Source organism: Mesocricetus auratus, unplaced genomic scaffold, assembly GCF_017639785.1.
Source record: "Mesocricetus auratus isolate SY011 unplaced genomic scaffold, BCM_Maur_2.0 Super-Scaffold_100008, whole genome shotgun sequence".
Classification (NCBI taxonomy): Eukaryota; Metazoa; Chordata; class Mammalia; order Rodentia; family Cricetidae; genus Mesocricetus; species Mesocricetus auratus.
In genome coordinates, this window is record NW_024429192.1 from 57,545,593 (window position 1) to 57,566,288 (window position 20,696).

Here is a 20,696-nt window from a genome sequence, read left to right on the forward strand (position 1 = left end):
CCTTATCTGATGGCATGCTCACCCTGTTCTGTGGCTGACCATCTATCTCTGTGCCCTTTTACCTATCTTCTTCGAGAGTTCAGAACTATATAAAAGCCTTCCATCTTCATTTCAGAGCGCTGGGGGTCTGTTCCACTGGGAAGCCTTGCTTCAATAGGACAACGCTCCTTGACACCTTCCCTCTCTGCCCCATCACATCTTACCAGAGGAGTCTCAAGTCTCAGATGCCTCCCCACCCACTGTGGCAAGACCCTTGCAGAGACAATCTCGTTGGTGTTCGATCCACAGATTCCCACCACCCTCTATCCTCTGAGGGTGTGGCCCTTCCTCAGCCTCCTCGCATCCTCTCTCCTTTGGCTTCTGGCTGCTACCGTATTTCCTAGTTCATCAACTCTCCCTCATTACTCCCTCTCCTTTACCTGCCAAGTCATCTAACATTTCTAGCTTGCTTTCCAAAGGTGTAGAATCAATCTTTAGTTCTATTTTCAACAATTTCACAATTTTTAACTTCTACTTTGGTTAGCTATCATTTCTAGTATTTGATGTCCAAACATTACCTGTGCTGATTATACATCTAGCACAGAAAGAATGCCATAGGTTCTTAGTACATTTTCAAGCAGTTTCTGAGTTAAAAAAGTGCTTTAAGCCAGGTAAGCACCCAATTATCACTACTAAATGTATACATCCATGCTAATTGTCTGCTCATTTAAAGTCTTTCTTGGTTTCTTCCTGATAGTCTGGCTACAAATTCTGATTGACAATGCCAAGTTAGCTATAGTCTTAAGACTGGATTACATTTATACGGAGATGAAAATAATGATAATAATTTTAATGGCCGCAAGCCCATTTTTATTCAATACCTGTATGAATGAAGACATGTCTCTGTAAGTGATAGTTCGTTCTAAAGGCAGCATTGCAGTGCTCACAAACGTGAGATTTAGGGGTTTTCAAACCAAGTGATCCATCCTCATTTATTGTAAGGATCTAGTTTTAAAAAAAAGGCAAAAACAAAAGAAAGTTTTTAAAATGTAAATAAATACTACGTTTTTAAAAGGACAACATAAGCAACGATCACTGGAGCTTGTAAATTTTTCAGAAATAATCTGGAAAAGATAGAATAGTGGTACCTGTAATGTCGGAAAGTGTTGTTTACTTAGATTGGGTAATATCGGTATAAAACCCTGGGGTAGCACTCTGCCACTTCCCTTGTCATGCTGATGGTCACCAGTGCCCCTGGTTGTTCCCATATGGGGCTGCTAGAGTGAGCACAGTTTGATTTCCAACTTCAAATACTCATGTTTGCAGGGAGAAAAGTCAAGTATCAATCAGTCACTGAGAATGGTTAAAACACAGAGAATCAATACAACTTAATTTTATGTGATTGTAAATAGAGAAATTCTATCTGCTTGAATGGAATAAGCATCAGGATTTGTTCAATACAAAGAGGTTCAAACCCACTGTACCTAGAGAGATAGTGTCTGACCATATGTATCTATCTAGATACAGTGTCCTTTTGTGTGTGTCTGAATATACACTTGTATATGTTTAATAACTACTTCAAAAGGATTTATTGACTGTGAAGGATGATGAACTGAACAGATAAAATAATGGATACCCTTAAAGACTTTAAACATTTTTTGAGCCAGGTAAGATTTTACTTGTTATTCTTTTCTCATTTTTTTAAAACAGAGAAAATTAAGTTTCTCGGTAATCCTACAGTAGACTCTAGACTTTGTCTCATCTAGGGTCTCTGAAGATACTGTAGAATGAACACTGCTAAACATGTCCTAAAAATACTTGTCAGATAAATCAGAGTGGGAAGACAGGAGAAAAGAAACCAACTTGACCATCCTGGGCATCTGGCAATAAGAACACTTATGCCAGTATGGTCTAGCAGTTACCAGTAAAAGCTCACCTTCACGCAGCCTCACGAACTCCCTCACCATCCACTTCCTCAGCATGCAGCATTTACTACTTCCCGTTAGACACACAGCAGAGTGGTAAGAGAAAATGACTCCTCTCATCATTACCAGGGGAAGAAAATTGGAGCAGAACATGATACGAAGAATAGAAACTAAGAGTGTCAGCTGTAGTGGAGACCAGCAGTCTGAAGCAGGAGGACAGAGTGTGCAAGGTCAGCCTGGGCTGCATAGCAAGAATTTGAAGATAAGAAGAGGGAAAGGCAGGATCAGAGCAGGAGGGGCATGAGCTCGAGGTGGAAACAACTTGGAGTTGAATATCTATAGAAAGTAAACTATGACTGATGACACACTAAACCAACAATCAGAAGGCTGAGGCAAGTGGAGCTCTGTGAGTCCAGGGCCAGCCTGAGGTCCAGAGAGAGTTCCAGGACATCCAGGGCTACATAGGCAGACCCTGTCTCAACACTTCACCTCTCATACACAAACAAAAAAAGAAAGAAAGAAAGCAAATTGAGAGACTGCCTAACACAGGAAAGAGAAATTTGGACAACATCTTAGAAATTCAAAGGCCCATAGAAACTGACTGGGGCCTACAAACACACAGCTATGATCCCTTCTTTAACTCTAGAAAAGAGAAGTAGTAAAGGATAAGTGGCTTTAAGCTTTAGAGTATCTTTCTACTTTAAATTCAGGGAGACGGTTCAGCCTATACTGCATGCAAATCAATGATAATTAGTATGCAAATTATACAGGGTATTTGGGTTCTGGGCAAATGGCCAACATGGCCAACAATGCTTCAAGTCTATGCACCCAACACACAGAAGGGACACATTTGGCAGGAGAATGGAAGTGGGTGTCACAGCTTCCTGAACAGACAGCAAGAATAAAAGTTTGATTTCTGGCCAGTCAAGTTTAAGGTTTTTTCCCCCAGTTCTTCCACAGGCACATAATAATAATGCAAGTTAACATTGTACAAAAAAAAAAAATGCACAAACCCTCTTAAAATAGGATTCAAAACATGCAAAAGAAAATGATGCTAAGTATTATATATAATAAATAGACAATTAATACCAACCTTTCTTCTTTTCACTTAGGTTGATAAAAATAAGATCTGAGTGCCAAAAACCATGGCAGTTCAATGGCTTTCTATGGATAGCAACTGGAAGGAAAGGTCTTGTTAGGCACAACCCTGGCCTATGTTGCCTACTGTTAAATGGATATAATAACTGGCTATCCAAGGCCCTTTATGAGCCGGATCTGGTGGCACACGCCTTTAATCCCAGCACTCGGGAGGCCGAGGCAGGCGGATCTCTGAGAGTTTGAGGCCAGTCTGGTATAGAGAGCAAGTTCCAGGACAGCCTCCAAAACAATACAGAAAAACCCCGGCTTGAAAAAAACAAAAACAAAAACAAACAAACAAACAAAAAGCCCACAAAGCCCTTTATGGACAGTTTAGAGTTCTGGGTCATTATTTTCAGCACCAGAAGTCATCGTGCTATCTTCATTTAGCTTTTAATTGAAGGTATAAATATATAGATGAAACAGATACTACTACTATTTTGTGGACAGATACACTAAGCCCAGCATATTTATAAGTTCAAGTAGAAATATCAGATTCTCAGATATTTTAAATTTAATTTTCTTTTCCTTTGTTAGGCCAGTGTAATGCATATTTTTGTTTACAGAATGGACTAAAATCCACCTTGCCATCAACAGTCACTAATGGCTTTTCTAATCTGTTTGGAATGCATCCACATGAGCTTGCCTGCTTCATTCACTACTGGAGTGTGGGGCACAGTGGACTCTGTACCTATCACTGCAGAGCCAGCTGCCTGCTGCCTATACCAAGTAGTCCTCACAACTTAGCACTTCAGTCTTTAAACAAACAGACATACAAGAAAGGGTTAGCTAACAAGCACTTCTCCATCTCTTGACCTTCAGATCATCCTAGGAACCATACACAAGTGAGCATTCTAAGACACAGTGCAGACATGAGACCAGCAGCATAGTAACTCTGCCAAACTGTCTTTCTCAGCATACAATGGCATTAGTTTTGTTTTTGTTTTCATTTTATGTATTTATGTATTTTATTTATGAGTACTCTGTTTGCATGTATGCCTGCAGGCCAGAAGAGGGCATCAGACCCAACTGTAGATGGTTGTGAGCTGTCATGTGGTTGCAGGGAATTGAACTCAGGACCTCTGGAAGAGCAGCCAACTCTATAGGCCTGACTTGACTTATTCTTGTTTCCCACCTTTCAGGATCTTTTGGAATTGTGATTCCAAATGGTTTGAGACATTTATTCTAGAGATTATGAGTCTTATTTGCTATTAGTACCACAAAATATTTTTGCTTAGGTTCCCCCACTCAACATAAAATCACCATTACAGCAGAAGGAGCTGGAGGCTAAGGCTTTGATGCCTAGAGCATAGGACATAGCAATCATAGCAATTTTTAGTTTTAGCTGGGAGTGCTGTTTTTGATGGCCAGAATGTTCAGAATTCCCCCAAGACTGGATTACAGGTCTGCTCCTTCAAGCTCAACTCTTACAGCAGCAGCTCTGAGCTAGCTTCCTCCTGTCACTACTACTTCAGCATAAACAGTATTTTATAAAGATGGAGCAAGTCAGGCTCTCCTTTTACCAAGAGGACAAATTAATAATCTAAAAATTGAACTCTTGTGAGTTTCATATTTGTTTAATAGTGTTAAGATTTTACAGGTTAAAAAGCAAAACAACAACAACAACAAAACCTGTTTGGTATCTAATGGAATTCCCTAGCTATTCTGTGTTCCTAATCTCGTGGTTCACTGTGTATTTTTATTTTGAGACAAATTTGTTTCTAGCTAATATGTGTATATATGCATTATATGTATAATGTATATAGTCTACACATGTACACGTACACACACACACACACACACACACACACACACACACACACACACACACACACACGGAGAATGTGGAGAAGCCTTAGGAGTGAGGAGGGCTCTCTTAGTAACACACCTCTTTTTATCAAGGCCTAAACTCTACTTATTCAACTGACAGACTTCACTTCAGAATCAATCATGCTCTCCATGAGAAAGGGTTCTTCTCAAAAGACAAAAATGAGTTTTTTGCATTGTATGCACATACAACTAAAATCATCCATTCATATTTTAATCTAATGACTACAGACTTTATGACACCTTCCAACATTAACTGATATCAACGTTTAAGACATTCAAACCCAAGAGAACTTAGAGATGATTTAAACAAATGGTTCTGAACCTGTGGATCTTGACCCCTTTGGGGATGAAAGACCTTTTTGAAGGGGTCACACCAAATGTTCTGCATTTTAATATACATTACAATTCCTACCAGCAGCAAAATTATAGTTATGAAGTAGAAACAAAATAATTTTATGGTTGGGGGCCAACACAACATGACGAACTGTATTAAAGGGTTGAGGTGTTAGGAAGGTTGAGAATCAGTGGTTTAAACCCTCACCAATTATGAAAAGTTTTGCTTACAACTGAGGGTGGGAAAAGGACTTTGAAGACTTTCTTCCTGCCTGACGGTGGTGCACACCTTTAATCCCAGCACTTCAGGAGGCAGAGGCAGGTGAATTTCTGAGTTCAAGGCCAGCCTGGTCTACAAAGTGAGTACCAAGGATACATTGAAAAATGTCTCGAAACAAATAAGGTTTTCTCTCTTCTCCAAAAGCATATAACAAGGTCATGCAGAGTAAAAGTCTTCTGACTATACTAGTCGGGACTAGTCCCTCACATTCACAATCTCTTTTGGGATTTTATTATGTCTCTACACTACCATTTTACTTATTAGCAAATTTTATTTTCAAGTGGAAAGCTTTAACGGTGTCAGAATAAGAATATGAAACTCACACGTCATAAGAATGGAATATGATTCATTCATTATACTGGCCTTGAAGATTTAACAGATTGGCAGGGGCAGCCAGAAATAAGACAGCTTGTATGTGTCAGTTTGCTCCTTCTACTATATGGGTCCTGAGTCAAACTTAAGATGGTAGGACTTGGTGGCAAGTGCCTTTACCAACTGAGCCATCTCACTAACCTCTGACCATTAATTAGTTTTAGAAAGGTCCTCCCATATTTTCTGAGTTTAAAGAAGTAGGTGATAGTCTCTAAAAGATGATTTTTCTTCATCATCATAATCCTTTTAATGAAAAACAATTTCCCCATAATACAGTCACTGTCTGAGAAAACCAGATTAATGAATTACTAGTATATTATCTTTCTAATCTTCTTCTATCATTTTCTCATTAGTATTACATTTGATTTCCTACTTCCATTTCTTTTCTTTCTTTTTTGGTTTTATGAAACAGGGTTTCTCTGTATTGTTTTGGAGGCTGTCGGTCCATCCTGGCCTCGAACTCACAGAGATCCGCCTGCCTCTGCCTCCCGAGTGCTGGGATTAAAGGCGTGCACGCCACCACCGCCTGTCTTCCTACTTCCATTTCTAGTCTCAGTTCATTTTCAAAGATAGTTCTTCCAAAAACCAAGGGCACATGAAGAAGATTGTATGACAAATGTCTAACACATCCATTTTCTGCTTCTCTTAAAATACTTTTTTTCAGCTGGGTGGTGGCAACACATGCTTTATAACCCAGCACTCGGGAGGCAGAGGCAGGTAGATCTCTGAGTTTCAGACCATTCAGGGCTACAAAGAGAAACCCTATCTCAGAAGACGATGATGGTGATGATAATTTTTCTCATTTAATAATCATTATCTTAAATCTTTTTTATCCCAAATCTTAACTCTCCTCTGGGGTCAGTGGTACATACTAAACTGCTGGGAGATGACATTTGGTTCATAATCTGTGTATGTAATACATCATCCTTCTAGAGTTCAGCACCACTCTGAACAATCAGTTCTTATAAGATCTCCTAAAAGGCTCTAATAACAACCTACTTCCTTTCCTTGGCTCTTATCAAGAGACTGGGCACTCAATTTGTTTGTTAAATGAAAGGGAGAAATACTACAGAATAGACTTAAAACCACGCTGTCTTTTCTTGGTTGATTACGAAAGGGTTTGGAAAGTCTAGCAATTGTTTATATATACTACCTGATTACAAGAATATTCAATTTTATTTTTAAAAACTTTCTTAGAATTCATGAATTTTAAAAGGAAACAATCATAAAATTCTTTTTGAGCTGGAAAATGCCTCATGAAGGTCAATGGAAATGGCAAAGTCTAGTGGCAACACCATCAAGACGTAAGGTCTTCAGATGACATGTGCACCACTGTCACCTGATGTTCTTTTCAAGTATACACATGTTCGCAAGTAAGAGTCTTCATAGATGAACCCTAGATGTCTACAGCTGGAAAATGTACCATAGGCAACCAACACAGAGCCTGGTAGGTGGGAGAACCACCACTGATATAATACACTGAGACCGGATCCCATTTACACAGACTTCACAGGCTTCTAATAACTTAGCTATCTATAATACAGAACAATGGCAGACTTAAAGAGGCAAAACAAAGTGATGCAAGTAGCCCACTGATACATCAAGGTAACAATGAGTAGCCTGTCCTTAGGAACGAGACAGTGAAGCCATCAGAAGCAGTCAACAAGAACACTTCCAGTCCAATGCTCACATCTCCACTGTGAGGGGAAAGATCAGTCTTCCCATGGGGCTGTTTTACTACACATGCAATTTTAAAAGGTTTATTATGTCAGCACTGAGATATCAAAGGGTGATTTATGATTAAAAGTACTATTTTGGTTAAAAATGAAATTGTATTTGGGTTGGGAGTATAGTAGGTGCTTCAATAGTAGGACACTTATTTGGTTGGCATACATGAAACTCTGGGGTTCAACCCAGTCTACTTCAATCAAAGCAGCCCTCTACACCCCTCACCCAAAGAAGAAATGTGACATTTGAAAGAAACAAGGGACTACAATTTCTTCAATTTTCATTAACAAATTATTTCACAATAGAGAAAATACCTTATTCCAGATAATAGTCCCCCAACTCAGTTACAAAGCATTTCATCTACTTTAAGATGACAAAAGTTCAGACATAAATACTGTTTGCTGTCTGCAGTGCAATGCACCACCACAGCTAGTGTGATGGAGCTCTTGTCTGCTCACCCGAGTCCCATCACGTTACTTTGGTTCTATTTCCTCTTCAGATCCCATCTGACAACACATATACTAAAGATATTGGTGATGGGCAACGAACGAGGTCTGGAAAAGGTGTTGAGGGAGATTAGCCCTCCAAAGCTAATGAATTCTAGTTCTCACACCATCTACTACATATTACTCCCCAACATTCCACCTTTTGACAACTTTCCTCAAAGTCTACATACTATCGTAGCATATATTATACCTCAAACTTTGAGAAATTTAAAATTTTTTAAAAACTTCAGATAATCAACACATTGACTTATAAACTATAATTCGAAGATAGCCTTATCTGTCTTCATGTGAAAATGGCAGAATAAGTTATTTCGATGAAATATCTGAAGTATGGCACTAACACACTAACACAAAGAAACCACTCAACTAGGAAACTGTAGATCAATGTAAAAATTAGCCACACTTCTCTCTGCCCACTATACTAACATGTAAGAACAACTTTGCTTTTGCTCTTTTCTTAAGACAGGGTCTCTACATAGCCCTGGATGTCCTTGAACCCACTCTATAGACCAGGCTGGCCTCAAACTCAGAAATCTGTCTGCCTCTGACTCCCAAGTGCTGGGGTTAGAGTCATATGCCATCATGCCCTGCTATGAACAAGTTGGGTTTTTTTTGTTTGTTTGTTTTTTGTTTTTTTTTGGGGGGGTTTTGTTTGGTTGGTTTGGTTTGGTTTTTTGAAACAGACTTTCTATGTGCAACAGTCCTGGCTGTACCAGAACTTGCTCTGTGGACCAGGCTGGCCTTGAATTCAGAGATCCACCTACTCTTGTGCCCCCTTCCCAGAGTGCAGGGATCAAAGGTGTGCACTACCATGGCCCAACTGCTGTGAACAGTCTTAAAGTGGCTACTTCTGTTCTTCTCATTTGTGTCTGCTCTATCTATACTATTTATAGGACCTTGCTGCTCTAAGAACTCCGGAAGGGCCTGTCCTGAAATGCTCTCTTATGCACTTAGAATAGATTGTCTCCCTGGCCACTACATTGATTGGGACAGAATACCTTGGTGGTGCTTTTAGAAATCTTCAAAGAATTGACTTAGACAAGCAAATTCTGAATATACGATGTGTATTAAAAATGCCTCACCAGGCAGTGGTGGTGCACACCTTTAATTCCAGCACTTGGGTTTGATCCTCAGCACCCTCCTCACACCCACCAATGCCTAGAGAGCACATAACCAAAAGGGTTCTGGGTAATCCTCTACTGGACAGTAATAATCTAGGACTCAGTGAGAACGTCAGAAGGCATCAAGGTGGGGCTGGAGGATTAAGTAGTTAAACGCATATCCCATTCTTACAGAGGGCCTGGGTTTGATTCCCAGTTGTGAGCAGGTAGCCAACTCCAGTGGAAGAGAATCTAATATCCTTTTCTGTCCTGGAAGAGCATACACACCACACATCCACACCCCCCCCCACACACACACACAGAGCCAGGTGTGCTGGTGCACCCCTTTAATTCCAACACTCATGAGACAGAGGAATGTGGATCTCTGTGAGTTTGAGACCAGCCTGGTCTACAAAGCTAGTTCTAGGTTAGCCAAGGCTGTTACAAAAAAAACCCTGTCTCAAAAAAGCCACCACAACAACAATAATAATAGGCTGAAGAGATAGCTAGGTAGTTACAGTACTTGCAGCTCTTGCAAAGGACCTGGGTTTGGTTCCCAGGACCCATATGATGGTTCGGATTCAATGCCCTCTTCTGTCCATTAACACCAAGCATACAGGTAATGCACACACATACACTCAGGCAAAACACTCCTACACAAAAAATAAATTAAACTAATTTTTAAAAAATTAATAAATTACAGAATAGCACCAGAAAACATGATAATAAAATATCTAGGAAAACATATAACAGCAGGCCTAAAGAGATGGCTCAGGTTAAGAGCAATAGCTGCTCTTCCAGAAGACCTGGGTTCAGTTCTTGGTGTTCACATGGTGGCTCACAACCACATGTAACTCCAAGTTCAGCAGCTCTAATGCCCTTTTCTGGCCTATGCAGGCACCAGGCATGCATGTGGTGTACAGACAGACATACATGCAGGCAAAACACTAATATGATTACAATACAAAATAAATAAACCTTAATTCTTATAATAGATTACCCACATGTAAACAGTGAGCACAAAGTAGCACAATCAACCCATCATTACAGTTTTATAAATTAATTTTTCACTGGGCGTTGGTGGTGCACGCCCTTAATTCCAGCACTCGGGAGGCAGAGGCAGGAGGATCTCTGTGAGTTTGAGACCAGCCTGGTCTACAGAGTGAGTTCCAGGATAGCCTCCAAAACAATACAGAGAAACCCCGTCTTGAAAAACCAAAAGAAAAAAAAAAAAGAAATTAATTTTTCACAGACCATGGAATTACTCTGAGGAATTTGATTTGTTGATGTAAAAACCAGTAACAATAAAAGCAAATCACATTAATCACGAAAAAAACAGTAAGACTACAAACAAGAAGGGGGTGGGGGTGAAAAAAGGATTCCATAAAATGTGAAACACAAATGTCACACAAATGAGAAATATGAACTCAGTATGACCCAAAACTGAAGAAATAGGATTCCAACTACAGTGTCTCTTGTGGGAGCTATAGAAGGCCAAGCCTGATCCTTCAAACTCTCAAGGATGCAGTCAGAGACACATGGTTAGATATAATGATTCTGAAAAGCGAGTGTATACCCTTTGACTTCATAACACAATGATAAATGTACAGCATTGACTTAAAATGAAAAAGAATGCAACAACATAGCAATGCTCAACAAAACAATCATTAATTAGAACATGATCTTGTCAAAATGATACATTATGCAGCTAATAAAAATGCTTTAAAAACCTTATACGATTGTGCTACATTCCAACTCCATAAGGTTTTTAAAGCAACTTTATTAGCTGCATAAAAAAGGGGGGGGTGGAGGGGTAGCTTCTTTACTACATAGGGTAAAAGTTGTAAGAAATAACTATGAAGATAAATTGCCAATGATACATACTACTGAACATCAAGACACTGCCACTGCAGGAGGAAAAAAAACATAAAAGCAGACCAACTCCTAATAGCATTTATTACCAATCCATTCCTTGCATCACAAAATTTTAAGGTTTCATTTAGCCTCCCCCTTCAGGTCCTGGATACAGCTGTGATAAAATGAGGTCTCTGCCCCCAGGGAATGTACATTCTATTAAAGATATCTCTGATGAATAATCAATTTGAGTAAACTTTCATGAAACATTAACACTTGTATTAAAATATGAATGACAAGCAAGAACCTACAAATCCTGTTAGTTTTTAAATACAAGGGAAACATAGAAAGACAGAAGCTCGTTTTTAGTATAAAAAAGGGGGGGGTGGATTAAAAGTCATGGCCCACCCCATCCACATAGGTATGCATCTCTTTTCTCTATGCCTCCTGCAGGAGCTGGTGTAGCACACCAACTGTACTAAACCGTGTTAAGACTTCTGCGTCTGGCTTCAGGTCCAAACAGGTTCCTGCCCACAAGAGAAGCCAACAGTTTAAAATGAAAAGGCTAGTGACGACACCTTAACATATTCTCTTACTTTTGCAGGAGAGCGTTGTTTCCGCTTCTTCTTTTTCTGTAAGTCTACTGGCTCTCTGACTTGCTTTTTGTCTCTCATCAGTTGCTCAGATACATCAGTAAAAGTAATTTCCTGCTTTACACTTATCTGTTTAAAAAAAAAAACAAAGCTGGTTTTAGAAATGCATAAAATCCAATGTGCATTGTGCCAAAGTACAACTTCTAACAAAATCACTTGAGGTATATTTTTGGGGATGCTAGGACATCACCCACAGGACAGACAATTAAACTTAAGGAAGTACTCCAAGTAGGCACTGTCTACTCATTCTATACTTAAATTGCCTGAATTTAGCCAAAAAGGGTTTTGTATTAACTCGTTGTCATCTGTCCCTTCTCCCTATACATGGGAACCAAATCAAGCCAACCAAGATAAAGTCCATTCTGGTGAAGAGGGTTGAAAAAAACCAAACCATATGATAGTTAATCAACAATGTAAGAGAAAGTGGTTCAGAGACAAGGGGTGTAGGGACGGGTATCAGAATAAAATGGCATGGTAACACTTGGGAGGCTAAAAGGGAAGAATCATGAGGTTGAGGCCAGCCCAGGCTACACAGCAAAACCTTGTCTTGAAGTCACTTGTGTTAACCCTTCTACGTGTAACTACAGCCAGTAAGTTATGGAAAAATGGATCTTATGCACGGTTACCTGACACTAAGTTCCTTTTACTAGAATTCACACCCACAGTGCTTTTAACAAGTGTGACTCCATTTTCCTGGGCTCTGCTCTACAATGGCACTCCTATTTTGAGGCATACACACCCTGCTCTGTTCACTTACATGCTCTGTCATTAGGGTCTGCCCTTTCACAGATACTCTTTTATCACTTGCACTGGCAATCTGTAAGGTTAGACTAGCCAATACCCTAGCTCTTAAAGATTGAGAGTATTAATACACACGGGGATAGTTGTAACAGGCACATAGAAACCACCTTTCTAAAAAGCATCTACTCTTTACTTGGGCTTCAAGGTTACCTCAATTCGGGATAAAAGCCTGGCTTCTCTACTTTGATTTTATTTGTCTCCTTTATTTGGGGTTACCTGCTTACCTTGTCAGGAATCTTTGTATAATTTATCTCATCTCCTTAATGATGGATAGCATAGATAAGTCATGTCTTTCACCTTTCTGCTGTGTCACAGTGGATACCCAGGACAGCGTATCCTCACAGGACAGCCCCATGGAGCAGAAGTAACCCTATCCTGGTAATCACCCCAATCCTGAAAGCAAGAGACTTCTTCAAGATCAACCCGAGCTAAGACAATGAACTGTTGACCTTTAGTCACCTCCTTCCTTACACCAATCCCTCCACCTAAAGCTCACGGTAGTGCTCTAAACACATGGCTTAGCTCTGGACCTCTCCACAGCTCTCTTCCCAGGGTGTGCACACTGGGAAATCTCTCTGTTTCTGCTTGTCGTGCACACATGAAAGTCTTTTGTGACCACCCACCCCAAAATTGTACTCTTCGTCTTTTGCTGAATCTACATAGAGTAACTGTATGCATATGTGCACCAAACTAAACAAAGTGCTGAAGAACTAATTAATAGACTGTTGAGAAACAAAAACAGAGTATATGAAATGAGGAACTTTGTTGAATGGGGTGGGGAGATATGAATGAGGTCTTGGACAGGGATGTTTATAAGACCTAACAGCACACAGCGGAGATCAGTAACTCCAATTTCATTGCACACTAAGGAACCAATGCTGAGGATACAACACAAAGAAAGGTTAGGCTCCAACAAGTTGATACAGTATCAGGAACTAAAAGTCTACATGTACACATCTTGATGTCTTCTTTTAAATATCAAAGAAACAGTACAAACTTCTAAAAACTGATCATATCAAAAGAAAACTAAATCAAATAATGAAAACAATGTTTTTATGATCAGTATTTTCCCCCTTTCTATGCTCAAGATATTTTACAAACTAGCAGTCACTTTCTTCCTGGCCTTTTCAACAAATCATTACCAAATAAATAATTATAAAGGTTTTACCCAAGGCCTAATGCTTACTATACAGTAATTATAGAAACAGAGTTCAGGAGACATATGCAGTCAACAATGTTGTTCTGTCTTGAAACCTTGGTTCCAGAGTCTTATTTAACACACCAAGGTTCTAAGGTCACTAGTGATGGAGTCAACTCTTATTAGATTGAGAATGCTCAGTCAACCTCCTCCTCACCTAAACCTTATAAATGTATCCTTAAAGTGAAAACAAAATTTCTGAAATTCTGCTATAAAATATAGAACTCTCTGAAAATCATCCAAGTAAACAAAAGGTGTTAATGATTTAAGTGTTCCAACAAAAATAAAGTGCCTCTCACTCACTACCTATGAGACCATTCAAATACTGGCCCCAAGGAATTGCTATTTCCCCAGAAATCTCATGCTAGGGAAGGGGATGCATACCTAAAGTCCAAAGTGCGAGCCAGGAGGGGAACAGGTTCCTGGGAAGGAACTTCACACATTTTGACAAATTGCCAGAGCACTCAGGACAGATTAAGCCCAAACAAGGCAGGAGCATACCTTGACCAGGACTGCTTGGCGAAGTTGTTATGCTCTTATTCTCTGTTCAAACCTACCCACATGTACGAACACCAACAATGGACCTGCTAGTCACTGGACCTCTCTCGGATCCTCTTCTCAATGTGAGGACACCAACAGAATTTCCTTTCTGTGCTTTTTACTGCTGTTTCTTTGTTAGCTGGCATGCTGTCAACAGGAGACTGAGTCTAGTTGTTAGGGCCTCGAAGGCTCAGGCTTATGCCCTCAAAACAGTTAGCATGACTACATTTGCAAAAAAAAAAAAAAAAAAAAAAAAAACTATGAAAACTATGGCACCAAACACTAAGGGCATCTTCCAGACTCACAGTGTAAACTAGAAGACAGGTTGCTGGTAGGGATTTGTGAGTAGAATGCTTAGCCTCTGTGAGCCAGGGGTTTCGGACAGAATGGCAAAATAACGAAATGGAAGCAATCCTGAGTCCCTGAAATGAGGAACTGTGGAATCACAGGTCAACAAGCAAATGGTTACTTAGCTGATGAGTCTACTAGGCTGCAGAACTCGGGGTTATTTTGGTGTCAGTTATCTGAAAACATCATAGAATGGTAAAATCACCACCTCAATACTGAGGTTCACTGAAACACAACCATGTATTCAGGCTGGGTATACAACAGACAGAGATAAGGACAGAAAGCAGCTGTGGAACTGCCCCAATTTCACAGGGGTTCCAAAAGACAATTCAAAGATATTTTTCAGTTCATAAATTAAATGGGAAAACAACATTAAAATATAACCTGCAGCAACAAGAAAAAGGAACTCGCAGGACATAGTGGTCTTTAATGCCAGCTGTGGAGAAGTAGAGGCAGGCAGATCTCTATGACTTTCAAGACAGACAGGACTAAACAGAGACCCTGTCTCAAAAACACCAACACAGAAAAAAAAAAAAAAAGAAAGCAACAGAAACTCTTTTAATAGAGTTAAAACAGGCCCATAAGTTCTGCAATCAGCAGCTATTCACAAACTACAGTCTACGAGCATACACATGAAAAGTGGTTATATTAATATTATCACTTTCAAATACTAGGCACACTTATGAAAAGGGCACAAACCCAATCAAACAGTAGATTAGTTTTAGACTGATCCAAAAAGTTTGTTACTCAAAATGGAATGAACTAGCCTGGCATTGGTGGCACACACCTTTAGTCCCAGCAGCCGGGAGGCAGAGGCAGGTGGCTCTGTGAGTTCGAGGCCAGCCTGGTCTACAGAGCAGAGTGAGTTCCAGGCAATCTCCAAAGCAATACAGAGAAACCCTGTCTCCAAATCGGAAGGAAGGAAGGAAGAAAGGAAGGAAGGAAGGAAGGAAGGAAGGAAGGAAGGAAGGAAGGAAGGAAGGAAGGAAGGAAGGAAGGAAGGAAGTCTCAAGCATGTGGTCCATCTCTAACACAAACTTACCTTCAGCCAAGCCCCTCCTCACTGCAACCATTAACAAAGAGGACAGTAGGGGAGAGGAACAGATAGACCTGGTAACCCCAGAAAGAGGAATGAGAGAATTGATTCCATAAAGTTGTTCTCTGACCTCTGTACACATGCATGACATGTGTGCCTACATACATACAATATATACACAAAGAGATAATAAAGTAAGTTTTTCGAAGATGCTGGGAAATTCAAACACAGGACGAAGTGTGCAACATGTGAAAGAATGCACTATAGACAGCATGAAATAATTTCAGCCTCCCTTGATCCAAGCATGCTTACAACAGTAATCTATAAAAACAAGAAGCCATGCCAACTAGTCTCCCTCACAGCACCCTCAAGACTAGTTCAAAGCGTGAAGTTCAGTGTGGTTCTCTATCCAGAAATATCAGCGTGACTCCAAAACCCATTAACCAAAACCAAATACTTCACCACCTAAATCTCTATACCCTCTGCTCTTGCCTTCGTCCAAGTCCCTAAGTTGTACGCATCCCTACTCCATGTGGGTCTCTTACAATTCTCAAATGTACCTCTTTATTCTTGCAAGCCTGACCATAAAGAGCCTTACTAGTTTTAAAAAACCCTTCCCTTAATTCTCAAGTCCAGAATCAAACTCAAGTTCAGAAAGACCTTCTGTTCTAAGACTTAATTCATTTCTCTACTAGTGAGTATGTCTCACCACTTAAAGATGCCACGCACACACAAAACACTCTTTGTTGTAATTTCCTATCTTGTACTCATATGATTGCAACTAAGTGCCTGTTTGGTACCAAATTCAGTAAAGCTAAAAGAATAAAACAGAAACTTGCTGAACTCTTATGTGTAAAGTACCATTCTGAATGTGAAGAACACATTCTAAATGAGGGCTCTTCTCCCCAGGTCTTTAAATGTATAAATGGATAGTTCTCAAGTACAACAAAAAACTAATACTCCAAGACAACACATCATTCTCTAACTAAATGAATGAATAGTAAAGAGGAAAAGCAGCCAGGGGGAAAATCAGAAAAAGATGACAACTTGACAAGTTTAAAGGATGAAACAAGAGACTTAATTAGATTTACAAGTCTGTCATTATATATTCCTTCGAATTTTTACTTCCAAACTTGCCTCCCTCCCCAACTTTCTTTCCCCAGACCCAATAATGCTAATAATGTAACGGACATAGATATCAGCTGACATATTAATTAAGTCTACAAATTTTCGCTTATTCTCCTCTCCCTATCTCCCATAAGGAAGATAACCAATTCTTTGAGGTCATTTTGGGCCCATCCTTCTCATTCCCAACATCCCACATGCAACTCTAGCTATGCCACCAACTCTGCTAACTTGGGACATCATCTCATTATGAGCCTCCTGCAAATACATTACTATACATTGTTTCTCTAATGGGAAACAGGGTAATACTGTCCTGTTGGCACTAAATTAATAACCAGCACTAATCTCAGCTTTCATGACTTCGTATGATCTACAAGCAAATACTTCTGGAACGATTCGTTCTTTTCAAATTTCAATCTCAACCTTTGAATTCTCATTTATTGTCTTACCCACCAAGAAAAATACCTTTCAACTTCCCTCTAACTCTGCTGATGACGTCCCCCACCTATCACCAAGGTTCTGCTGCTTCACCACCTCTCTACAGCACTATCCCTGCCTCCACAGCTCCTTTTCTTCCTCTTAGAAATGCAATAAATGCCTGCTATAAGTTTTTACAAACCCAAATTTTGTAAAGATTATCCTTTTTAAAAAAAAAAAAAATCCCAACATTTTGAAAAAAAAAGCAAAACAAAACTTTGTGTCTGACATGCCCAGACAAATAACTGACTCCAAATTTAGGGAGAAAAATGGTTATGTTGAGAGCAAAGGTAGTATATAACTATGCAAAAAGGAACAGAAGGAACCTGTCCCAAAACACTGCCTGAAAAAGAGCTGAACAAGATGATCACTAGTATCATTAAGTGTGAAAAGAAAGCTATGACACAATTACCTGTACTGCAAATATACTGGGCTCAAGAAGGAACGCTAGCACTACTTGGGATGTTTATGGAATATAGAAAAGGAGAAATCTAAGGTTGAAGACAGAAGGAAGGAGGAGAGAGAAAGTGAAGGAAAGCTAGAGGGGCTGACTAGATATAACCAGCCAACAGAAGACTTCAAATTCTAGGCTCCCAGAGCTACAGATTAGGGCAGGAAGGTAAAGCTACATATTGATGGACAGATGTTTGTGAGCTATGAATCACACTCTCTCCTTTGCCTAACCCACGATTAAAGGCAAACTCTTATAAGAAACTATTTCTGTTAAGTGAAGAAGTGGACAGTTATTATTGATCGTGAGGAGGCTGACAATCAAGTATATTTATTACTATAAAGTTAAATGTTGTTCCAGTATCAGCATTTTATAGTTAACTAGAGACAAAATGGATAGTGAGTAAATCAGGTTATCTTAATGAAATAATGCTGATCCTGTCTAGCTGGAAATTCTATTCTTCTAACTTCCACGATATTGCATGAACTTAAGTTTTCTTCTTTGTCTCATGGCAACTGCTCTAAGTTGGTTCAACAATACACTGCATTTACATCAGTGGTTCTCATGTGTGGGGCCTCCTGGTCAAACAGCTGTCACCACACCTACTTCTTTACTCACTTGCACTCTCAGCAGTGCAGTTTCATTTTAAGGTTGTTTAACAAGTGATGGTTTTAGAGACTGCATGCAATAGTAAGCGCAGCACCTAAACAGTTTTCATTGAGCCAGACAAAAGCTACAAAAATGCACAATTCACTTCTCACTAAATTTTTTGTTTTATGAAAGTTCTTTTCTCAGGGTTGGAGAGAAGTCAAGAGTACTTACTTCTCTTGGAAAATTTCTGGGTTTGGTCCCCAGTACCTATATCAGGTGGCTCACAAAGACCTATACCTCCAGTTCCAGAAGATAAGATGACTTCTGGCCTTCAAGAGCAGCTACATACACATGGTGCACAGAAACTTACACAGGGATAAATATACACACATAAATAAAAATATTAAGTCGATCTTTAAAACAAAACAAGGCCAGACACAGTGGTGACTCCCAGAACTTAGGAAGCAGAGGCAGGTGGATCTCTTTGAGTTCAAAGCCAGCCTGGTCTAAATAGCAAGTTCTAAACCAACCAACGCAACAACAACAACAACACAAATCCTGTCTCAAAATACCAAAACAACAACAAAAAGGCTGGAACTGAAAAACTAGTTCAGTGTTTGAGAGCATGTGTTGCTCTTCCAGAGGACCTGGGCTTGAGTCTCAATGTCACAGTGGCTCAAACTCTTCTGACCTCATGGATACAAGACACACATGTGGCACAAAAACATACATACAGGAAAAAATACTCAAAAACAAATCTAAGGATGTTTATAGATTTATTAACAAAGATGTTATTACAATATTTTGTTTGTTTGGTTTTGGTTTTTCAAGACAGGATTTCTCTGTGTAGCTTTGTAGACCAGGCTGGCCTTGAACTCACCAGGCTGGCCTCTGACTTCTGAGTGCTAGGATTAAAAGCGTGTGCCACTACTACCTGGCAATGCTTTTGTTTTTATACATTAAGATAAAACTTTAAATTTCTGATAGAGTAAATTTCAAAAGGCTCTTCCAAGCCCCGAGTTTCTTTAAGAGTGTGAAGAGTGTCCCATACCAATATGACAGCTGATTTAGACACACCTCAATCATGTTCTTTTCCTCCTCCTCCATCCAATCTCTTTTCATAGAAATGCTTGTCCCCAGCCGGGCATTGGTGGCACACTCCTTTAATCCCAGCACCCGGGAGGCAGAGGCAGGCAGATCTCTGTGAGTTTGAGGCCAGCCTGGACTACAGAGCGAGTTCCAGGACAGTCTCCAAAACAATACAGAGAAACCCTGTCTCAAAAAACCAAAAGAAAAAGAAGAAAGAAAGAAAGAAAGAAAGAAAGAAAGAAAGAAAGAAAGAAAGAAAGAAAGAAAGAAAGAAAGAAAGAAAGAAATGCTTGTCCCCATCAAAATAAAGGCACACATATAAATGCTGCACACACATGTGGGTGAGCAGACATACCTGTACTTCCTAGTTCTGTCGTCTGAGATCACCAAGAAGGAATGACACTCACTGTATCCAGCACCCAGAACTTAGTTTCTATTTATCATTATCCAACTATAACAAACCAATGACTACTTAGGAAATAGCTGATTCCACATCTAGGACAGGAAAAAACAGAGTATGTGGTGATCAGAATATATTAAAAGGAGTCAAATGATGGAAAGAATTCCTATAGGCTCAAACTGGAACAATATAAGCAAACAAATAAGCAATGGCTATACTGGATTATGATCCTATGGAGTAAATATCAATACTGAAATGATAGTGTGCCACAGTATCTCCTCAAAGATAATTTGACAATTACAACAAAAATCATTAACTTACAGAAGGAAAACCTGGCAAACACCACCTCAAATGATGAAGTTACAGGCCACATATGTCCCCTGTAGAATGCCCTGAGGGGGATTCAAGATCCCATCTGTGGCACTGTCAAAAATGCAGCACATACCAGGTACTGTCTGGGCACTAAGGATACTGTGAATTCGAGTAGTGAGTAGGGAATACATGGTCTCTAGAATCTTACAGTACTGTATTTATAAAGTAGCTAACTCTAAGGTTAAGGTTTAACTCCACTGGAAAACAAAACTAAGGCCCCAAAAGATTCAGTCTTGCTCAAAACTGTAGTAATCAAAAGAGAATGTGGAAATTTAAATCCAAGCCTTATATATCCAGGGACACATAAGACCCTTAACTACTATTTTCTGTGGATTATTTCTTATATTCGTGTTGCTAATAAGGAACTTCAGTGAGGCCTCTCACCCCAAGCTATAAACTAGGACTGGGACCAAGAACTCAAACTAGCAGTGCCTAAACACATCTGAACCTCTCAATGCCCTCACAGAATGGAGAGCCCAGAGGCCTCACCCCTCCCTGAGGGTTTACAGGCAGTCAGTGGTTGCTGGAGGAGGGAAGAAGCATTTTCTTCAGTGGTGTAGCCACTAGTAAG

At 39.7% G+C, this 20,696-nt stretch overlaps 1 protein-coding gene across 6 annotated transcripts in view; it reads right to left on the reverse strand.

Annotated features, from left to right (window-relative positions):
- The window catches only part of Znf148 (zinc finger protein 148), a 121,407-nt gene that overhangs the window by 28,613 nt on the left and 72,098 nt on the right, over positions 1 to 20,696 (reverse strand). For 5 of the 6 annotated variants that reach the window (XM_005071540.4, XM_040750882.1, XM_040750883.1 and 2 more), the window contains exons 5-6: positions 11,641 to 11,766; positions 861 to 984 (exon numbers count right to left, since the gene is read on the reverse strand). In XM_005071540.4, the coding sequence (XP_005071597.1) occupies positions 861 to 984; positions 11,641 to 11,766 (250 nt within the window). Of the gene's footprint in view, positions 1 to 860; positions 985 to 11,640; positions 11,767 to 19,708; positions 19,833 to 20,696 lie in introns of those variants that run through there. The other variant, XM_040750884.1, reaches the window with a different exon arrangement.